This window comes from Leptinotarsa decemlineata, unplaced genomic scaffold, assembly GCF_025532065.1.
Source record: "Leptinotarsa decemlineata unplaced genomic scaffold, Ldec_3_MD MMD2_tig00026282_RagTag_RagTag, whole genome shotgun sequence".
In the NCBI taxonomy this organism is placed as follows: domain Eukaryota; kingdom Metazoa; phylum Arthropoda; class Insecta; order Coleoptera; family Chrysomelidae; genus Leptinotarsa; species Leptinotarsa decemlineata.
This window is the reverse complement of record NW_027412668.1, coordinates 19,729,139-19,752,237: the sequence shown is the minus strand read 5'-3', so window position 1 is coordinate 19,752,237 and position 23,099 is coordinate 19,729,139. Positions and strand designations below refer to the sequence as shown.

The 23,099-nt window shown below is 34.1% G+C and overlaps 3 protein-coding genes across 7 annotated transcripts in view; 2 read left to right on the top strand and 1 right to left on the bottom strand.

Annotated features, from left to right (window-relative positions):
* LOC111502299 (ras-related protein Rab-28) overlaps window positions 1-7,562 on the top strand; it is a 30,178-nt gene extending 22,616 nt beyond the window's left edge. For 2 of the 3 annotated variants that reach the window (XM_074179996.1, XM_074179995.1), the window contains exon 6: window positions 1,800-7,562. In XM_074179996.1, coding sequence (XP_074036097.1) covers window positions 1,800-1,976 — 177 coding nt within the window. In that variant the 3' untranslated portion in view covers window positions 1,977-7,562. The remainder of the gene's footprint in view (window positions 1-1,799) is intronic. The other variant, XM_023156359.2, reaches the window with a different exon arrangement.
* The window catches only part of LOC111502298 (replication factor C subunit RfC3), a 39,520-nt gene extending 28,313 nt beyond the window's left edge, over window positions 1-11,207 (top strand). The window contains exons 5-8 of one of the 2 annotated variants that reach the window (XM_023156357.2): window positions 7,894-8,053; window positions 8,140-8,351; window positions 10,850-10,927; window positions 10,980-11,207. In XM_023156357.2, coding sequence (XP_023012125.2) covers window positions 7,894-8,053; window positions 8,140-8,351; window positions 10,850-10,927; window positions 10,980-11,134 — 605 coding nt within the window. In that variant the 3' untranslated portion in view covers window positions 11,135-11,207. Of the gene's footprint in view, window positions 1-7,893; window positions 8,054-8,139; window positions 8,377-8,432; window positions 8,596-10,849; window positions 10,928-10,979 lie in introns of those variants that run through there. The other variant, XM_023156358.2, reaches the window with a different exon arrangement.
* Window positions 1-22,213, bottom strand: part of IT (oxytocin/vasopressin-like peptide) — a 42,529-nt gene extending 20,316 nt beyond the window's left edge. The window contains exons 1-3 of one of the 2 annotated variants that reach the window (XM_023156339.2): window positions 21,684-22,203; window positions 18,766-18,970; window positions 15,546-15,780 (exon numbers count right to left, since the gene is read on the bottom strand). In XM_023156339.2, the coding sequence (XP_023012107.2) occupies window positions 15,653-15,780; window positions 18,766-18,970; window positions 21,684-21,821 (471 nt within the window). In that variant the 5' untranslated portion in view covers window positions 21,822-22,203 and the 3' untranslated portion in view covers window positions 15,546-15,652. Of the gene's footprint in view, window positions 1-15,545; window positions 15,781-18,765; window positions 18,971-21,683 lie in introns of those variants that run through there. The other variant, XM_074179997.1, reaches the window with a different exon arrangement.
* Window positions 22,214-23,099: the final 886 nt, after the last annotated feature.

Here is a 23,099-nt window from a genome sequence, read left to right as displayed (position 1 = left end):
CTTATGGCAGCATCCGGCAATGGTGTCAATTTATGGACAATCTGAACAACATCTGGATCAAAGCTCGTCGACGGCTTGGGACTGCTGATTATTGGTTCGTTGATAGATTCTCTAGGAGTGACTGTCGATTCTTTTGAAACCAAATCGTTGGACAGTTGTGCACCACAGGACGTCACGGAAATTTTCCCTCTGCAACTTGGTACGTTTAAGGAAGTTTCTGGCTCTTCTAGTGGAATAGTGGTCATGTCTGCAGCTAAATAATCCACGTCAGAAAATAAATGCCTATCAAATGGGTAAATTCCTGTGCATTTAAACCCAGACACCGCAATATCCAGCTGAGCTACTTTAGTAAACGCTTCTTTGACCAAACCAGCAATATTGTAGTCGGTTATCCGAGATCCGGCGTTTGCTCTCATCCACATGTCGCATCGTTGGTTGAAAGCATCTTGGAATGACTTCAAGAATGTTCTGTCCAGCGGTTGGAGCTTGGGGGTGGTGTGTGGTGGTGAGCTCATCACATGAACGTTGTTTTTTCGGCAAAAATTGATAACCGCCAGTGTCTGGTGGCCGCGTCCTCTGTCCCTGTATCACTACCTTCCCCGCGCCCCTCCCATCGATTTTTGAACCGAACGCGTTGTCACTTGTCGGGATAGCGCGAGTGTCCAGCGCCACGTGCCGTCCAGCGTTAGTGGACTTCCACCTAACCATAAAAAATGACAACCATATTTTGACGAAAATTGTTTGATAAACGATTAATATATTTACTTATGGTGCACTGTTTGGAACCTTTGGTGTAGTAATGAATAGTACTGTTATTTTCAACACCTCGACACGTGTTTCGATCACCAAGTGATCATCTTCAAAGAGGAAGATTAAACTGAATCTTCTAAATCTTCCTCTTTGAAGATGATCACTTGGTGATCGAAATACGTGTCGAGGTGTTAAAAATAACGATTTGATGTTGGGAAAAAACTCCAGTAATATTAATTAATATATTTGTTAATAATAATATTGAATGTATCATTTTTTTTTGCCATACAACACGATGCATAAGAAATCCACCATCAATTATGTATGTTGCATTATCACAAACTAATTGATAATTAATTTGCTCCAAGTATTGATATATTTTTGATTTCTGAGTTTTTCTCATTCCAACGCCAACGGTTGACTTTACAGAAAAATGCAAGAGACATTTTTTGTAGATAATCGTATAAGGAATAATTTTTATAACGACCTTTATTGACCTCCGAGCCATAGGTCGCGAGATATTCGCGAAAAACTGATTTTCGTGACCTTTTGACCCTTATAACTTTTTTTGCCAATTTTTTATCAATGTCGATTTTTCACATCTTCATTAAAACGCCATAATGAAGGTGTATACCAAAATTCAGCTAAGTAGTAATTTTTGAACCATGGGAAATCAGTGATTCAATAACTGTTGAATATATTAATGCTATTTTCACAACTGACGCAAAGCTGAGCTTTGTGGAAGTGATTTGCTGTATGTTCGAAGTAACTATCAGGTTAAGATGGTTCATGTTGATTTTGTGTTTAGTGTTGCATTGAAGAAAGGAAGAATTTTGATCCGTTAAGCACTAATATGAAATTGAGGCCTTATGTTGGCATTGAAAACACGTAGTGATTGTTTTTTTTGTCACATGTTGTCATGGTTATTACAGAGCTTGCGATTATAATTACCTACATTCAAAATATATACTTTTCTGTTAACAGAAAAGTATATATTTTACGCTGTATAATTAAGATACGATTGATATGAATGTGTTATTCTGTTGTAGGTTAGTTCTTGTTTAACAGATTTGGTTGCCAGACATTCCGGGGTAGAGTTGAGCCGATTTAATGGGCAGAAACGACCTACTATGAAGCAGTCTTCATCTATTTCCAGTCCAAAGGAGCGTTCACAGAAAATTACTACTACCGGACAAACAGACTCTGCAGTTTGTTCTTTACAGTGACGCAGACTATATCAATTTCGACAGCTTTGATTTGTTCGATATATCTGCCGTTCTCTATCGTATGTGCTCAAATGATGACAAATATAGTTCAATTTCACTTTTCAAAAACCTAAAGTCATCAAAAAATATTCTCTCGAAAAGATGTATAATTGTATTTAATGTATGAATCACGAGTATTATTTGGTATCTTACTTTCAGTTGAAGTTTCATAACAAAATAAATGAAAACAAACTTTTGTGTTACGCATTTCAATTCTTTATGAAACATCTTATCAGTGTTTTGTTCTCCGTTAATACTGTAATAGCTATTTATGGTTTTAATTTGTGAGTGAAAAAGTTTTCGGAACGAGCGTAGCGAGTTGAGCAATTTCACGAACAAAATAAAACTTACTTTTAACACAAATATCATACAAAGTTTATTGTACAACTGTCCTGTTTTCATAATAAAATAGTTAAATTTAATATTTCTATAAAAACACATTTTGACATTTCTTTTCACTTAACTATTTTCATGTTATCGCATTTGCTGTGAAGTTACCGTGTCAGGTGACACCGAATCAACTGGTTACCAACAAACAGTATTGTTTACAGCTCACGCGTTCTATTTAAAGTCACATTTAAAGTTCTTGCTGGTGTTTAATGTCTTGCATAATGAAGAACAATAGTGAGGAATTGTGTGTTCCTGACGATATTGAAAGGTTGCAAAAAGAGCTTCAATTGAATTGTTAACAAAGAACTCGGCACAGCAGTACGACATCGCATATTCTAATTTTCTTATCTAGAAGAGAAATCAAAACTATGGAATTCGTCAACTTTGTGGAGCAAGTTTTCAATGATAAAGTTGAGTGCGCTCGTTGAAAATGGTGTTAATACAAGCAAATATTTCAAGGTAATAGCATTCTTAAAGCGGAAAAATGAAAGTTATAAGCCCAAACAATCAAAAACTCTCAAGTTTGAACAAGTCCAGAGGTTTATAAACGAGGCGCCAGATGAAAAATATTTGACGATAAAAGTTGTTACTATTTTCGGAATATATGGAGACTGCCGGCCTGAAGAGCTGTGCCATTTATTAATAGAAAACATTAAATTAATGGATAAATCATTAATTGTTCAAATTCCAAATACAAAAACGAAAATAGATCGTTCTTTTTGCATCGTTGGAAAAACATTGACTATTTTGATAAATACGTGGCATACGTGGCATCAACGTTTTTTTCTGACATACCAAAATTATAAATGCAGTGCCAAACCAGTTGGTATAAACACGTTTGGGAAAATGCCCTCTACCATTACTGAGTTTCTGAACCACCCTGAACCAAAGGAATATACGGGTCACCGTTTCAGAAGCTCTTCTGCTTCTTTGCTAGCAGAATCAGGAGCAAATATAACGGATATTAAGAAGCACTGAGGATGGAAGTTTACAACAGTAGTTGAGTGTTACAAAGATCAATCTATTTCTTATAAAAAGGCCATTGCTGAAAGAATAATCAAATGTATTACAAGGCTCTTAAACATCGCAAGGTATTAATATCAGCAGTTGTTCTAATTGTTCTTTTCATATTGATGTTCATAAATAATAATAACGTAATTAATGTATATAATACATTTGTAAAAGAATTTAACAACACTAGTGTTGAAAATATTTCAAACCCAAACTTCGTAAACATCATCTTTTAATACTCTTGACAACTATTAAACATGCCACTTTTGATGTCATCATAACCGGTATTAATCTAAATACTGAAGTCGAAATAATTACATAAATCAATATATTACGACATAAACGATAAGTGATGCCCACTGGATGAGTTACTGTTTTCACATACCGCTCTTATTGATTTTTTTAACATTGACAATTGGTTTCAATGAAAACGGCAAATTTTCAATTTTAAGTAATGCAGGGTCGAGATTTAGGGAAATAGGAGTAACTCTAATATCACTAACAAATCGATTTTTTTTTGCGAAATTACTTAATGCAATATCTTCTTGATTTTGCCATACATGAACTTTGAATATTGCTAGCATTTTAATTTCATTCTGTGAAAACTTCGAAGCTGAATAAATTTTTCTAGTCTAAGGAAAAAGTTGAAATCAAACGTAGCATAGAGTACGCAGCACAACTGTCTATTTCCATATTTTATTTTCATTTGCACGAACTCCAACTTTGAATCCGGAACAACTTGTATGTAACGTTTTCTAGGTTGGCCTTCATCTATACGAAAAAAAATAAATAAATTGGGTACAGAATACTAGAATTCACTTTGACATGAATAATGTGAATTATAATAACATTAGTAACAAGAGATTGACAGGTTGAGCTGGAAATTCTGGCTTAGAATGGATCCAACACAAACACTGCTCCGATATACACTATTCTTCACGCATGTTTCACCAATCAAGTGGAGTTTTCAGGAGATGAACTATACTGATTCCTAAATATTAATTGATATCCAACAGAGAAAAATTTCACTTTCATTTATAAACAATTTCGGCGAATTATCCGCTAATTTCAAAAGAATGATTTAATAGAGTGAACTAGGGACTGTTCAAAATCGTTTTTGTGTCGGGTTCATAGATTTGGATCTACAATTCAATGTTCCAGATTTTCGAAAGCCTTCAAGATGAGGTAAAGGTGCATGATCTTTGATTCGAGTTTTAATAGCGGATTCAGTCTGACTAATATACTTCAATAGTTTCATATCTTCGGAATAAAAAAGATAGAGTAAATTTTTTGGGGTCATTCGATAGTATTAAAAAATTGGCAACTTCAGCACAATTTAATCTACTCTCTTTCTCCTCGCATAGACTCTGAATTTGAATACCCCTATTTTTATTGAAACACTAATATTATTCTACGATAATATCGGAACTATGAAAATTCTCTTGATTGTTACGTTTTCCCCATGGATTTGCCAATAATTGATTACACAGTACAACAAAACTCAATATTATTTCACTTCTACGCTGACAATACGACTAAACACTTCAACTAAAATTTCAAACTAATATTCAAATGTCTATCGCTTTATTAGATAGCTTTATAACGAACTGCCAACTAGACTTCCCCGATATACGTGTGGGAAGTGTTTATATATGTTATTCAAAGTCTCCCGAAGCCGATAGGGAAGGCGCTAGAAGACTATCGAAGCGACGCGGCATCCAACTAGAACAAGACAAGTTGAGCGCGATCTTGGCCAAGTCATAATCGATTTACGACGACCAGCGACGGCCGGTGTTATTTTTTTCAGGGAATGATTCAAAACAATAAGTATGATATTTGCTCAAAAAAGAAACATTTCCGGATAAATTTAATAATTTGTAATAGAATATACACTGTGACTCACTTGAAAGCGATACACCTTCCAAAAATTTCCATCTTTTCTCCGATTTCTAAGAACTTTATTTTGAATTGTAGAGTTCGAAAAACTGTACTTTCTACAACGACCAAGGCATGCTGCGAATATTTTCATAGGTTTGAATACAAGAAATCGTATTAGCGTTTTTTTAGGAAAAATTTAAAATCACCATTGGACTGGTCACCCTCTCAAATGGTGGTATACCAAATTTTATTAAAAAATATTGCTGGCTTCACTTTTTGAAATAACATACTGAACATTTTTTCCAAACAAGTATATTGAGAATAACATACATATTAGTTTTAACCCAGTTTTCTAATAGAATTAAAAATGTTTTTCGAATCAGAAGAATTATAGAATATTTCATATTTCATTGAACTTGTTTTTGTCATATAATCTGAGTAATTTTTATATGTATCACATGCCTTTTTTACTTTATACTTTTTAGCTAATTTGTATACGGGGTGGGGCACCAAAAACGAAACAGATCGAATATCTTCAAAACACATATGTTCTGAAAACAATGCCAAAACACGTCAATTTTTAATCCAAGGGGGACATCTTCCTATCATAACCTCAACTGTCATACCTCTTCCCCCACCCCTCGGTGACTATCACTCATACAATTTGAATAGGGAAAGTAGTAATTGTGACACATCGTTAAAAAGGTAATTTCATAAGGAATTCAGCCATGTTAATTTTAGCTACCTAACTTTCGATTCTGGCGCCTTCTTGCGGGAAAAAAAACTGTTACGTAATTTCAAATTATGATACCCCATTCGCAAGCTAATTTGACATAAATTCGGTGACAATGCATTATGGAGTTTTTCTAGGGGAAAAACAAGATGGCGGCTTCACAATGGCGGACAAGATTTGCAATTATGGTCCGATTTGATTCAAAATTGATAAGTGGTGGTTTTCAGGGTCGAAAATTATGAATTGTTTTTCAATGCAAAAAATCAAGATGGTGGCTCCAAAATGGCGGACGAAATTTCGATTTAACCCGACACCGAAAACGAATTCTTTAAAACACATGTATTGTGAGCATAATGCAAAAACACGTCAATTTCAAATCCAAGGGGGACAAATCCTATCGTTACCTCAACTGTCATACTTCTCTCCCCACCACTTGGTCACTCAATCAATTTGATTAGGGAAAGTACTAAGTGTGACACAGCATTGAAAAGGTAATTCCATAAGGAATTCAGACGTGTGAGTGTTCGCTACTTAACTTTTCATTTTGGCGCTCTATTACAGGAAAAACAACTGTTTCGTTTTTCAATTCACATTTTATTTGAAAGGTAATGTGAAAAATTCAAGAAAAAAACAATTGAAAAAATTACATAAAATTACTACTTTAATTCACAGTAGATGCTCAAAGTGTTCGCCATGAACCGCATAAATGAGTATAAGTTATTCTCGAAACGCCGTCTGACATTTTTGAGCATTTCTGAAGTTATTTGATGACATTCGTACCTTTGGAATAACAATTGACTTACTACGCCTATGTATTGGTATAATAAAAAACTTTTTGTTTCAGTGCTTATTTGTGTTAGTTTCTTGACAGTAGTACGTCAGGTACATTAACGAGTGAAATAAAAAATGTTTGTTTGAAGGTGATTGACAATGTTTCGTGATGAATTTCACTAGTTCGGACTTCCATTGTCTACTATATAAAATGATTTGAAATCCCTGAAACAAGTAAAAAAGAATAATTAAAAAAGAATAGTTGAAAATAACAATTATATTAAGCAACAATAAACCTGAAATGAAATTGTAGGTTATTTCACTATCATTGAATTGAATGTTTGACCTGGAATATTTGGCGATCGTATTACTGGACCATTTTTTCTACCAGGTAATTTAACTGGGGATATGTATTTGGAATTACTCGAAGATACTGTTGATCCAACATAATAAAAAACGATAACCGAGGACCACCTAATATTCCAACAGTACGGAGCTCCTCCACATTTTGCTATAGCGGTTCGTCAATACGTGGATGAAAGATTTCACAGACACTGGATGGGAAGAAGAGAATGCATTGAATGCCCCCCCTCAGATTACTTTTTGTGGGGCCATTTATAAAGTAAAATATACGCCACTCAGCCAGATCGTTAGCAGAGTTACGTCAACGTATTATTACCGAATGTTGTCAAATAACCCTAGACATGCTCCAAAACTACAGAAAACGAAACGGTTGTTTTTCCTGCAATAGAGCGCCAAAATGAAAAGTTAAGTAGTGAACACTCACATGTCTGAATTCCTTATGGAATTACCTTTTCAATGCTGTGTCACCCTTAGTACTTTCCCTAATCAAATTGTATAAGTGAACAAGGGGTGGGGAGAGAAGTATGACAGTTGAGGTAACGATAAGATTTGTCCCTCTTGGATTTAAAATTGACGTGTTTTTGCATTTTTTTCAGATATTCGATCTGTTTAGTTTTCGGTGCCCCACCCTGTATTAGAATATCCTATTTCAATAAAGATTCATCTATCTAATAAGATATAATATGATGTGTTAGATGTTTACTATAACTTTCTAAATATTCTTATTTTCAGTCATAGAAAAATACACTGAGAACATTAGATTCTGCATAATCTGCAATTATTTGAGTAAAATAATACCTGCTCTGCAGTCTCGTTGTACCAGATTCAGGTTCGGCCCACTTTCACCAGATCAGATTTTACCAAGATTAAGCTACGTAGCGGATGAAGAAAAGTAAGTTTGCTTTTTCTCAAGCTGACATATTTTCAGTGCATATATATTCTGTATATATATTTTTCTGTATGTTTGTATTATTGTAGGGTTACCATAACAGAAGATGGAAAAAATGCTCTGCTAACTTTGGCAAATGGTGATATGCGTAAAGTGCTGAACGTTCTACAAAGTACTTGGTTGGCCTATAAAAATGTTACAGAGGACAATGTGTATAGTTGCGTAGGACATCCGTTGAGGACAGATATTGAGAATATTGTGAAATGGCTGCTAAATGAGGATTTTCAAACTACTTATAAAAGTATCCTTGAATACCAAAGTACAGAGTAAATATTATATTGCCAACTCCAGAACAAACAAAAGCTGATTAGATTTCTTTCAGAACCTCCATGGTGAATTTAGAGAAATATTATAATAGGCAAAATTATCAAGACATCTATATAAATGTAGGAAATGTGATGTCAGATTAGTCGGCAAATTGTTTTGTTATAATTTTGCCGAGAACAAAATAAGAATAAGAACAGTTTCATATTATAAAAGGAAAATAGACTTTTTCTTCCTTTTTATAAATATAAGTTATCAGTCATATTTGTTGTAGTTTCCAACATCAGAAGAAACTATTTTTAACGGTAGACTCCTCTTATTAACTTCTGATTTTTTCACAGATTGTGGATGATGGCATTACTCAAAATTATAAGTATCTCTTTTAGTAATAGGCATGAAACTCGATTTATGCATATCTTTTAAAAACAAGTGTTTAAAGAGTATGCTATATTATATTCAGTAAGATTCTTAATGGAATAACCTAGTTGTGGATTTCATCTTTGAATCATCTATTAAAGTTGATTTTATAAAATTTATTGTTTTCCAAACTTGCTTACAGCATTGATTACAGTTTTCAGAATCATTTATATCGTTTAGAGGCACTGAAAAGAATTTATTGTATCAATGTTCATACAAAAGATGTTCGGAAAGTTTTCTCTTTCGTGTAATCCAAAGCTTTTTCTTCCAATTTGTGTCTTAAAATTACTTCTTTGCATGCACTACATATCTTTGTAAAGAGTTCATTTTGAAATTAATTGATTTGTTCCTTTGTTTGGAAGATTACCACATTTGTTGTATAAAGATAGAAAAGTAAAAAGCCAGAACCTTTTTTTCTAAAATGAAATATAACAAAAGTATATTGAATATTCATGTAGGTAATAAGTATGCCAGAATATATAGTATAACAGAAGATATACGAGTTATACTCTAATCAATTATTAATTTGAAGAAAAAATGCCTCTGAATACATCTAAAGAAAAATTTTTAGGAAACAGCCAGAACATAATTAGGTTTATAAGTTTCTTCTTCAAAAATCAATATGTGAATCATGCAATCATACAATCATCTCCAGTTAGTAACTTCCATGATGCAGTTGTTCTAGCAGAGGATATTGGTGTGTCAGTGGAATTGATGGCTTCAGCACCTGATGATGAAAAACGCATTCGAAACAGGACAAAAATAATTCCTTGTAACGAGTTTTTTCCATAAAAAACCATCTCAATGAAATATCACAATATTTTAACAAGTCATGTCTTCTTCGTCCATGCATTCATGCATTTATAATGAAAGGGAACATAATTTCCTTGGAAATTTTATTAATTTTCGGAAATTTCGTGCAGCAGCTGAAACTTTCAAGGTTGAGGAACCACGTAAAGAGGTACATTTAGAGGAAAGAATTAATTGCTAACGTTCCACCCCATTAACTTCAAAGAACAAATGCGAAAAGAGTCTTCAAAGATAAATGTAATGACAGTTTTGTTTGATCCTGAATGATGAAACGAGCAGTTAGGTAATCGATATGAATTGAACTGAATTATTGTTGGACCTTTTGTAAGCAAATCACATCTATTATCAATACTTAACTTCAATCTATGTTGTGTTCTCATTTTCTGGTCCAATCATTCAGGAATACATTATCATATACAACTCACTTTGTTTCCTCCCGAAGAATGGGGCTAATAAAAATAACTATTCAAGTGTATAGGCCGCAATTTGAAAATTGAGTGTTTGTGTTCTTTTTTTAATGACAAATCCTGTAAAACTACCATATTTTTTCAACTAATTTTAATGTGAAATGGGAGAAGGATAAGGATAAGGCAGTAAAACTGTCAAAAATATCTTATTTCAGGCAGGATTGTCTGACCTAGAATCAACAAACAATCGAAACATAATTGAAAAATATTAAGTAACTTTTCAAAAAATGCCATGCCAAACACATGCGTTTAAATATTTGTGCCTTTGCACAAACCAATCGAAATGAAGCAATATGCAGCTGGTTTCTAAATGTTTTCCTTTAAAGGCATGTCTTCTTCAAATAAATAATCGATTGAACTATAAATTATATATCTACGATTTATCTCAGATGCTTCAGTTCGATCATGATTACATCCATTAAACAAACTTTAACGTTGGTGCTATGGTATATTGTTGATATATTTATTAAAATACAAAGATTTATTTTCAAAATGCATATTCAGTCACCTCTTCAAAAGTTTCCTGATTTTTAACAACATAAAAAAAACAAAATTTTGAAAAAAATCATCAAAATCTGAGTTGTTTCTGAGGATTGCAGATGATTGCCTGATTGTATTCCTTGACGCGCCCAATTGGGCAAAGTGAACCTCTTATTTTTCATTACCAGATAAATGACGAGAAGTAGTTTTTCTCTGTCGTTTACTCAAAATATCGGTATTCTCTAGTGGTTTATATTTCATTTGTCAATATCGTAAATGCTCCTTAATTGAATATTTCCAGATATAAAAGAACTGAAGGTGGTTAAAGGTTTGGCTCTACATGATATTATAACCGAAGTACACAAATATGTACACAGAGGTGAGTTGATTGTCATTTAAAAACATTGCTCTCTATTAATATTTATTTTCAGTTGAGTTTCCGTTCGATTTGATGACCGATCTGTTAGACAAAATGGCTGAAATTGAATACCGTATTTGCTCTGGAGCAAATGAGAACATACAACTCACAGCGTTGGTATCTGCATTCCAACACCTCAAGAGTATAAGTCCAACAGAAGAATCATAGTAGGCCTGAACCAGTTAACATAATGTGCATGTGATTTTCTCTATTTTTTTAATACAGCAAAAGTCAACGTTAATTACTTATTTTAATTCAAAACCCTGTTTATTTCTCTCGTAGAGGTAAGATCATTTAGGATATGAACTATTTTTTGTTAAAAATTCTACGATTGTCATCGTAAGATGGAATTGTTGTTGATGTTAAGCAGACTTTTAAATCTTCCATGAATGTCCGGAAGCGTTTCATTAAATAATATTATTGTTTGATGATGATGCAACATCTCAACTGTTAGTTGTTGTGAAAAATTATAGTCGTAGGTTTTAGCAAAAACTGTCGAAGATGAAGAAATCATCAAATATTTCTAAAATCGGAGAACTCGCGTATCTTGCACAATAAGAAGAATATAATATATACAGGCAGTTTCTTTCATCATGTGGTGACATTGCTATATTCTAAACCGTAACAGATATGAAGACGATTAAATGGGAAAAAAGGTAATTGTCATAGGGAACAATACAATGGTCGAAGAAAATTTACCAGGACTCTTGCCCTTCTCGAGTTATACGGGGAAAACAAAAAATGTTGTTTTTCGTTTTTTTTTCGAATGGAATTGTTATTTCGGAGAATATCAAAAAATGGAAAAGGAAAATGTTATTGTATACTATGATGATGTGATAATAAATATTCGATAAAACGTTTCGTGTCAACATGGCTACCATCAACTTTTTGTTTTAAATACGGACCTGTCTTTTTTACTACAGATATTGATAAAGCGATACATTCACAATCCAAGGGTATATCACATTTGATATTTTTATAGCGTTTCATTTGAAATAACCACCATCATCAGTGACAACAATCAAACAGAAAAACAGTTTATTTTATCACGAATTTTTGGGAAGAATTAAACCAATTCGGAAAATCAAAGCTACATGGCAATCCACATTAAATGCTCGAATTGACGACCTCTTTGTTGAATGCATATAAGTCGCCGGTCCAGACAATTTCTGTGGCAACTTTCTAGCATAATAGGTGTAATACTAATACATGCATCTGTTATTTTTTGTTTGAGATGGTCGATATCTGTACTTGGTGTTGAAAAAACTTTATCCTTTATGTGTCCCCAAACAAAAAATCTACAAGAGTAAGATCTGTGGATCGAGCTGGCCAGTTAATTGGTCCATTGTTTCCAATCCATTTTCTTGGGAATACTGCATCTGAATGGTCCCTTACTATTGCTGCTTTATGGGGAGGAGCGCCGTCCTGTTGAAAATATTGTATTTCATGGCGGATATTCAGTGGCAATCCATCGAGTTCATTGAACAGAAAATGAAGATACATTTGACAATTCAAATGATCATCGTGAAAGAAAGGGCCAAGGATGTTTGTTCCCTATGTAAATGTTCATTTGTATTATTCCACCTATAATGGATATTTCTGTTAAACCAATCTTTGTTGGTGAATTTTGATTCGTCCGCTCATTTTATTTTTTCACAAATATTTCGAACTTCCCTATTTCTACGTCTCAACTACTTCGCAAATCGTACTCTCCTTCCGAAATCCCTTTCATTGAGGTGATGAACTTTGCGTATCCTGTAGCATTTATATTTGTTTTTATTTCAATAGTTTTGGTGGATTTTACAGAAATCCCCATTTTGTGGGCAAGTTCTCGTGAAGAACAATCTTGATTAGCATTATTTTTGAAACTGGCCAATCATAAATAAAAAAAGTATATTTTCACTGTGCACTTTTTTATGTGGTAATATTTGCTTACCCATAACATTTATTTTATTTGATTCCTCACACTTCCAGTAACCACACATTTTCTTGATTTCTTTCTGTCAAATGCACCATAGTCCCTCAAATTTCTTTCTAATCGTCTAAACTGTATGCTCGAAATACGACGATCCGGTATAGCTCAACATACATATTCCTTGCCAAAAAAAGATTTCTTTTCGATTTTGCATTACTAAATAGCATATCAGTCCTTTCATCATTTAAATACATCTTTGATATGTTCATAAACGTCTGACAGTTCTTAACAGATATCAACAACGCATTCATTTTTCCTGCCATAGAAACCAAGCAAAGCCTACGCGTTTAAAATGGTAAATGAATTGAGATGCTATTTTATCATATCCAAATCATACAACAATTGAATTTTTGACCAAAAAGTGATATTTTCGTTACTTCCAGAATTGAGAATTATGAAAATATCACGAATTATAGTTAATTAGGGAGAAATAAGCCTTGAAAGAAGGATTATGGCAATACATAAATTTCCAAAACGAAAAAGTACGAATTTTCATTGTGTTGGGGTACCTACCTGCCGAGTTTATTGGGTTATCTGAATTATATTTTGAAGAAATCAAAATAATTTACAGAAGAAGTAACGACAGGACCGTAATTTGAAACTGTTGGCACCGATAATAGTATTTATTTCAAATGTAACGCTATAAAAATATCAAATGTGGTATACCCTTGGATTGTGAATTAATTGCTTAGGCAAGGGCGAGAGTTCTCGTAAATTTTCGTCGACCATCGTATTGTTCCCAATGACAGTTACCATTTTTCCCATTTAATCGTCTTCGTATCTGTTATGGTTTAGAAAATAATGTCACCACGATACGGCCTGTATATCAATTATACCTGTTAGTACGGAAACTTTCATAGAAACAGTTCTGTTTCAAGTTCAACTTTTCACACACCGAAAAAACTATCTATTTTTGGTGCACGTTTCGATAAAAAATGTAAACTTATTCCAACATCAGGCTGGGTGAACTATCATCAATGACCTTATCATTACGGTAATTATTTTTCTAGTATTGATCAATTAATCAAAATTAAATGCCTACCTACTTATATGATTGACGAAAAAAGAACGAATCTATAAAAAAAAAACTGTATGTATTGCCCCTGTTTAATTAATTCAAGTCACAATTTTTTTATATATGAAACATAGTATTATACAGCAGCTGTATCGCTGTTGTTCCATTGTTTTGACAGAATCAGAATCAACGAACTTGTGCGTGCGCAGCGTTATAGAACGGTGCTTTCAAAAAATTGTTCTACAGCGCCATCTAGTAGCGAGTTACAGAAAAATTGATAGCCTTAAAACCTTCTGTATGAAAAATTAATTACATGTCAATCAAGTTTCATCACGATCGGTTGAGCGATGTAGAAGTTTATCACTTACCAACCAACCAACCAGCAAACATCCATTTTTATATATTACATTCACATATCATATTCGATTCGCTCAAAATATTTGGGATTCAAAATAAAATGTGAAGATGGTATGAACAGGATAATCACTGAAAGTGCACCTTCTTATTGGAAAGTTTCTCATCCTCATACGACTGATATCGGAAATATTGGAACTATTCCAAAAAATGGAGGTACATATTAAACATTGTGTTATTCATTAGTCCTTTTTTAATTGATTTTATTCACATTTAGATGTTATAATTCGAACGCTAAACTCTGGGGAACATTATTACCATGGTAAACCATAGTCACAAATAATAGGAATTAGTGATGGCCGTTCCTTTCACGAAGATGCCATCAGTTAGATCAATCAATTCACGAATATATCGAAGATAAACTAGACTCTCCAAAACGTCAGTTGCATGTTCCGCCAAACCGGATTTGTTCTGTCTTCCTCTGCAGCTTTCTCTGCAGGGCAACTAGTTGAAATCACAGCTCAAAAAACAAGATGCGGGATCCAATACCGCGCTGTTTCGACTCGCCAAAGGTCTTACTAGTGCTGGGTTGAACCACGAATGCATTGTTGGACTTAACTGTTCCCAATGAACAAGCGGCAGGAAAACGCGATGACATATCCTCTTACGAAGACGAATACTCAGTAATCCACGAGCCTCGTTTATTATTGATATTCGTGGATCGGATCTTCTATCAATCCCTTCGTAAAGGAGAGTTGTCATTGCCGTTTCCTACTAAGGTTTGTTATTCTAGAACGGATGAGTCCAACAATGAATAAACGCTGCAAAGGAAACCAGAGGACGAAAAATGTCTGTGATAAGTCACCCTCGATCATGAAAACAAAACTCCAAATAATGTTTGCTTTTAGATGATGAATAATTATGTTGTTGAGAGAAATAATCTCAGTAATTTTCTGATTGATTCGGCCGTTACTTGATGAAGATCCATAGTAATTTCAGAAACTACACCTCACGATTTGATCTCCACAAACTTGTGTAGATCAAATCGTGAGGTGTAATTTTTGAAAAAAAAAATAACCTCAATAATTCGACAAACAATGCTAATTAATGCTTGCTTCTCTTCGCTTGTCGGGAATGGAAAATATGGTAGCTTACTCAGTAGATACTGCTAAAGAAAGGAAAGATAGGACATACTCATATATTCGAAAAGTGGACAAAAAATGAAAGATTTTGAAAAAATTAACATTTTTGTATTCTGTTGATTCTGTGTATAATTTTAATTTGGTCGTCAGTTTTCATGGTAGCATTTGAGAGGTTACATTTGGAATATATGTTTGAATAATTATTTTTCAATAGATAGCTCTGAAGGGTAGTTGTTCACCAAATTATAAATATCCATTTCTACGGCGTTTTCTGAAAGTGGTCTCATTCTTCGGTCAGTTGAACATTGTCTGTCCGTGTGGCACGAAACTGTAACAAAAAATATATTATTTGGCAAGTATATGTTCATAACCTATTTTACAATCCGAAAAAAGAATAAATACGGAACAATGGGTCAAAAAATTCCATATGACTGTATTTCAGTATTCTATGACGTTTTTCTTCACAATAATGATTACCTTATTCAAAGTACACTACTTCAGAAGTTTTATTGATTAAGATTTATTTATTTTTTTGATTTTGGAAGATCATAAACCCGAAAAAACATCAAGAAACACTTTCCAACAGACTTAAATTTTCACCTTCATATTACGGACCATTCTACTGGATGGGTCAGAAGACAGATATTATAAAAGGCTACAAGTTTGGACTTCCATTGTCTAAAATTGTTTCAAAATATCTGAATGAAACTAAAAGTTATTGGAAAAATTTTAAATAATCAGATCTAAATGAACAAAGCGAAATACCAATTATATACAAACAATAAATCGATGAAATGAAGTTACTATAAAATAAAATAATCAAGATAAATGAAAATAGCCAAAGAATTAAAAATAAGAAAAAAATATCAAACGAAGTTACTTCAATGACCTTTCGATCTTTAGTATCCACACACATCTTCAGGTGATAACTGGCCTGCAATAGCCTGGCTGAATGCGTCGTTGATTAACTTCTTCTTAAACCACTGGTCGGATTTGGACTATTGTTGATGTTATGCTGAAGAGTCTAAACTTGCTCCGCTATTTCCGATTCGCTGGTTTCTTGTCGCTAGGTAATTTTTGTGCTCGCCAATACAGACTTTCAATGTTGTGATACGTTGATGACACCTAGTATGCAACCATGAAAACACGAAACTGGGCAGTTTTTGGCAACACCTGCCATTACATTTACAATGGAGAAAGAAGTTCACAAGGGCTTGCTGTTTTCGGACGTTATGGTGAATAAGACCGACAGTAACTGGGAAAAATTAGTTCACTGATAACCAGTATCTGAATCACCACTCCAACCACTTACCAAGAGAGAAATCGTCGAAACCCTAAGTGATCGAGCATTCAGGCTCTGTAACCCGAAGAAAAGTTTCGACAAAGAACTAGGTCACATCAGAAAAGATCTTCAGCAAAATGGTTACTCCAAAAAGCTCGTGAAAAAGACTTAGGCTTGAAGACATGAAGAAAGAGAGGCCGTCTTAACCATTACTATCCCACCATCAGGCAGAGAGCTGTTGGAGAGAATTTCAAGTACAACATCAGAGCCTGCTTCAGGTTCTGGAACACAATCCGTAATATTCTCACAAAAACAAAGCCACCAAACGTGGACTGCGATTTCCAGAATTGCTGAAACCAATAGGCCGTTGAAAGTTTGTGGCGAGTACACGAAAAACACCAGTGAGGAGAAACTATCAAATCGGGAATAGTGGAGCATGACTGAACTCCTCAACATAAAATCAAATGGTCTGAAGATGGGATCATTCTCAGCTTCGGGCCATTTGATGTAACTGGTTCAATAGGAAGTTCAAAGAAGCTGCGTATATAACATGTGGAGATAAGTACGCAACATACGGAAACCTCTAATCAAGCGGCAAAACAATCTACGTTGAACTGAACCGGATAGGAAGAGGAGAAACGCCCAAGTCATCTATGAATCATCTCACTATCAGGTAGGCCAGTTATCACCCGAAAACTATTGCGGATACTAACAATCGAAAAGTAGTGGAGTCAATTGGTTTGAAATTGGACCATTTAATTTTTTCGTTTTTTTTTCATGATTTATTTTGAATATTTCTATTTATTCTAATTTTATTGCATATTTTTATTATTTGTATATGATTGACATTTCACTTATTATTAACCATAACCCATTAACCGTTCGTTTTCATTTCAGATCACATTATATTTTTTTTTACCATAACCTCTGTCATAACTAACTCAACTGAATATTTAGGTCCGATTATTTTAGTTTTTAAATATTTTTATGTTATTTGTGCTACCATAGCTTTTGAATCTGTTGACATCTTTTTAGACAGTGAAACATTGTCAATCACTTTCAAACACACCTGGATATTTTGATTTTTTTGAAAATTGATGATCAAATCAATAACTTCTCGAACAATTGTTACGGTTCCCAAAATGCAAGAGCGGATTTATAAGATAACAGAAAAGTAATGTATTGAAATCATATATTTATGCACAGCATCCACCCTGTATAACATTCAAAACAATTCAGTTCAGTTTTTTGTGCCTAAAGACAATCAGAATAATTCGACCTTGAATAACGTTGATAGGGAAAAAAAAGGAAAGGAAAAAGAAAAGGGTTTTGTCTCTGGTAATGAGAGTTGAGTTTGGTTATCTTCTCTGGAGCAAGAATTTTGAGCTCATCACTTTGTGGATTTGAAGAAACCAAAATATTCAATACGGGAATAACTATATTTGGGTTATCTAAAGGAATAACTCGCTCACAGTATTGGGGATTTTATTAAGTACCCGTTTCACACAACAACTACGGTAAGAACCCACTTCCCGAAAATACCCTAAAGGGTATATCCTTCTAAACCTTAATCTCATTTTAGGCCTTCTTATTACCACCTCAAGTCGATATTGTGAACTATATCGTGGTGTATCTCTCGCAAGGCTAGACCACTACACCCCTTATATCTCTGATTACGGTCTTCCGAGGAGCAAGTATTCTGCATGGAAAAGATCATTGCCTGAGTGGACTGCGTACAGGGGTAGGATCGTGCTGCTGGAGACTATTCTCCCCTATCCCGGCAGCCCATAATTTAGTTCCTAAGTAACAAAGTAACCCGTTTCAATCTACGACAACGAAGGTTACACAATATTCCTAATTTGAGTTGAATAGAAAATGGAATCATTCGACATTCATTTCATCGAACATTTTTAGAAAAACCGTCACCCAAGATAGGCAAAAATTGATATATGGAAAATTTTCGTTACAGTGGTCAATTCACATTTTGATTTGTCGATTGTTATTATGTATATGAACGAATTTCAAAAATACCTTGAGTGCAGCATATGTTTTCAGTGGCACAGCGCCCCGTATTTTTTCTACAGGAGGAAAAACCAGCTATGCAGGGCTCACTCTCATGAAACCCTCCTCTTTGACATCCAAACGTTTCGCGACTGCCTATTAGACAACCAAACGGCCCGCAGCAGATATTTGGTCCAAAACACTGGCCTGTATGTCCAGGTCCACAAGAAATACACTGCAAGTAGAAAATTACAGGAACGTATGTCAAAACTGAGAAGTGAAATACGGAAAGAATATTTCTAAAAAGATGAATATTAATCCTGAAGTTGAAAGTCAAAAGAGTCTGAAGGACTCTTTTGACTCTTCAACTTCAGACGACGTTCAAAAATACTGATGACTAAATTTCAATATTATTTGACGTCGTTAAACGTTTCACAAATATGTCGGTTGCCCTTATTAATGAAATAATAAAATAAAAATTCTGTGGAGACTTTCATCTTCATGTTATCAGTCCAGGTCCACAAGAAATACACTACAAGTGGAAAATTACAGCAACGTATATCTAAACTGAGAAGTGAAATACTGAAAAAACAATTCTGAAAAAATGAATATTATTTGAAGCACTCTTTTATCTCTTCAACTCTTTCAAAATACTGATGACTATATTTCAATATTACTTGGCGCCATTAAATGTTTCACAAATATTCCGGTGGACTTTATTAATGAAATAATAAAATGAAAATCATGTGGAGACTTTCATCTTTATGTTATCAATTCGGTATTGTATGCATTGAAATTGGAAGGGGTATATTTTTTTCGAAGAAATACATTTTTTGGGAATGAAAGGTTTTCGTTTTCTACTTAACTTTTTTACGGAAAAATAAATAGTCACAAATAGTTTGTTTCACCACTGAAAAATATTTGACATATTGATATTGAAATATTCTTCAGTTAAACGTAATTCATAATGTTGTGTTAGTAAATATGGGAAAACTATTTGTAAATAGTTCATTTTGAAATTAATTGCGTTCTTCCTTTCTTTGAAGATTCCTACAATTTTTTGTACGAAGATGAAAAAGTAGAAGCCTAAAACCTTTTTATTCATTTATATCAATAAAAACGACCATATTATGAAAGCAGCACTTAAAAAGTATCATTCATAGTTCTATTTTTGAGAACAATTTCGACATTTTCCGTTCTTTACACAAAAATGAAAATTCGTAATTTTGTTCTGGTGTTTTCAATAGATTCATTTCATGCCAGAGGTTCCAGAATGAACTATCAAATTTTCACAGAAAGATTGTTTCACCACTAAAAAAAATTGATATACTAATAATGAGATATTTTTCAGATAAACGTAATTCGGAATATTGAGTTAGAAAATATGGGGACACTTTGAAAGCCAAGGTTTTGCTTCCGAAGCATTTGGCATAAATTGAGTTAAATTCTGGTGAATCTTTCATAACATTAATAGTTACACTCCCAAAATACAAATCATAAAATTATAAAACAACAACAAAAATTATTTGGCGCTCTGGGGAGACTTCATTGATTCCAGTGGCACATTTGCTTTTTCAGCTGCAGGAAAACCCGGAAAAACCTGCAGCACCACATCATCTGAAGATCTTGATCTGCCAATGTCCTATCTCTAATAAAACAAAATGTAGGGTGTCTCCAGAGGCTCCAATAAATTCAATACATCACCAGAACACTTAGTGACACGACTATCGTCAAACTTGTCCGTTTCGTCTTTGACCAAGGCGTAATAATGACCAGATTCAACGCCAGAACCACAAGGAACAATGACTGCATGAAGATTATAATAGTGGTATGCTAGATTGAAGTGGTCATCTATTTCGAACATTCGTTAGAGTTTGGTGCTTCCGTTAGAGGTTGAGTCATGTTTGAAGATCATCAGTGTTATTATTAGATTGACTGGTGCCTCAGCTATACTCATTTTCTTATGACAGTCAGTTAGTTTGGCGCATGTTTGGCAATACAATCGATCATCACCAGTTGAAAGTTCCATTTTTCAGATGATTTAACAACAAGCTTTGCACGGACTGGTTATTAGTCATATAAGGAAACGCTAGTTGAAGTTCCAGAAATTCATATACGTTTTTGCTACCTCTTGAACATTTACATAGACTGTACAGAATCAGTCAATCCAGAGCGGTCAGGATTATTGATTCTGTTATTGTTTTGCCCACGAAGAGTATTCAACAAGAACCTCAAGAATTCGGAACAATCCTCTTGTTTTCCTAACGAGTATCTAGTGGACTTCAAAGACTCCAGGAAATCGGTTGGAGGAAAAGACGATACATTCTTACGAAACTGCAGATGCATGAACATGTGTTTGGTGAGTTACAATGAAAGGGGCATATTTTCATGATGAGAATAGTTTTTGACAAAGAAAGCTTCTGGCTTTCACTTCTCCATCTTTATATATAAAAAAAATTGTGGTGAACTTTCAAAGAGAGGAAGAAAGCAACTAATTTCAAAATGAACTCTTCACAAAGATGTGTAGATCATGTATAAAAGTCACTTTCAGCTACGAAGTGGATGGAGAAATAAAAGTCAAAAGGATATTGATAGTGTTCATTCGGGTTTGAATGCCGCCGAATTTTGGAACTGCATGCTAACGTTTCGCTAGCACGAGTAGCTGGCTTCTTCAGAGGTTTATTCATCTTGATGATTCACCTCTGAAGAAGCCAGCCACTCGTGATGGCGAAACTTTAGGATGCAGTTCCAAACTACGACGGCCTTCAAATCCGAACGGAGATAGTAACACTGAAAATTTTGGCCGCGAATGCCTAAATCAATTTCTTGATAATGTTGTTCGTTTATCATTGTAGTACAATGAAATATAAAATGACAGATTAAAATACTATCCCAACATTTTTTCTTTATAGAGCCTAGTTACTACTGAATTAATACTTATTACTTACTGGTTTAATGTTGGATTCAGTTAAACTGAATTTTCCACTTCTTTTGCCACCTATTGGACAGTTAGTGATCAAGCAACTCTCAACAAAAATCACAGAAACTGCCAAAAATAAGATAGATAGTGAAACAGTTTTCGACATTTTCTCGTCTGCAAGCTGAACCAGTATGATGGGTGTTCCTTCTGGCTGATTCCTTTTATATAAGGATCGGAGTACATCGCTTTCAGGATTGTAGAATTGTTCAGTATGCAGTACGGGCAAGGAATTTGCCTCCCTGTCACGATTTTGTTTGAGAATCGTAAGTGTATATATATAAGGAATTGTGGAAATCTCTCAAGTTTATACCATTCATATGGTTAGTTATATTCAAATATGAATTAAAATTATTGTCATTCTATTACGACATGAACCAACAGAGAAAGAGAACTGACAGAAATGAAGAATCACGTTGAATATTATCTCTGTATCTGGAATTGAGGATGTTGTCAAGAGAGAAGGATAAGCAGATACAAAAAAATTTCATTTGAGAAAAGTTTAAGTCACTGTGATTTATTGTTTAATCAGTAATGTCAAAGATTGTGTTCGGACTTCCATTGTCTAATAATATATAAAATGATTTGAAATCCCTAAAAGAACCAATACAAATTGAAAATTCAAAAGATTAGCTGAAATTAACAATTATTTTAAGCAAAACAACCCTGAAATAAAATACAAGTGAAAATAGAACAATTAAACAAAAAAATGAAAATAAAATTAAGAGATTCCAAACCAAATTACTTCACGACGTTTCGATTGTGGATACTCAATCGTCATTGTTGGAACACATGTACGCGATTTCTTTGAATTTCCTCCTAAACCAGTGTTCTTTCCTGTGGATGAACTCAGCTTGGGACCACTCACTGTTATGTTGATGGATCCAAACATGCTCTGCTATTCCTAATTTGCTGGTTTCCCCTTTGCCAAGATTGAAAGCAGGTGTTTGACGATCCCCCAAGACATGGAGAATACCCACAACAGAAAGTGGAAAAAGTTAGTGAGGAAACAATGCCCAAATGCAGACCGAAAACAGGACAACTATGAAGCCGCCAACGTCATCAACATGAGTTCCCGCCAGCTCACGGACATAGAGAAATCTTTATTGAGGAAAGGTTTAAACTTAGCCATTGCGCCAACATATGTGCCTTCGGAGATAATTACTGCAGTGGAGTCCACCAGTTCCCTTATTGACCAGACTGAGGCAGAAGAATTCAAATGGAAAATCAGAGAATAGCTGGATCGAGAACCAGTTTCAACATTTAACATCAGCAATGAAGAACGTAGGGCTCTGAACGGCCTACGTATAGACAACAAAATCAAGATCCTACCTGTAAATAGAAGAAAAGCTACTGTGATGATGGATACTGCTCTCTATGAACAGAA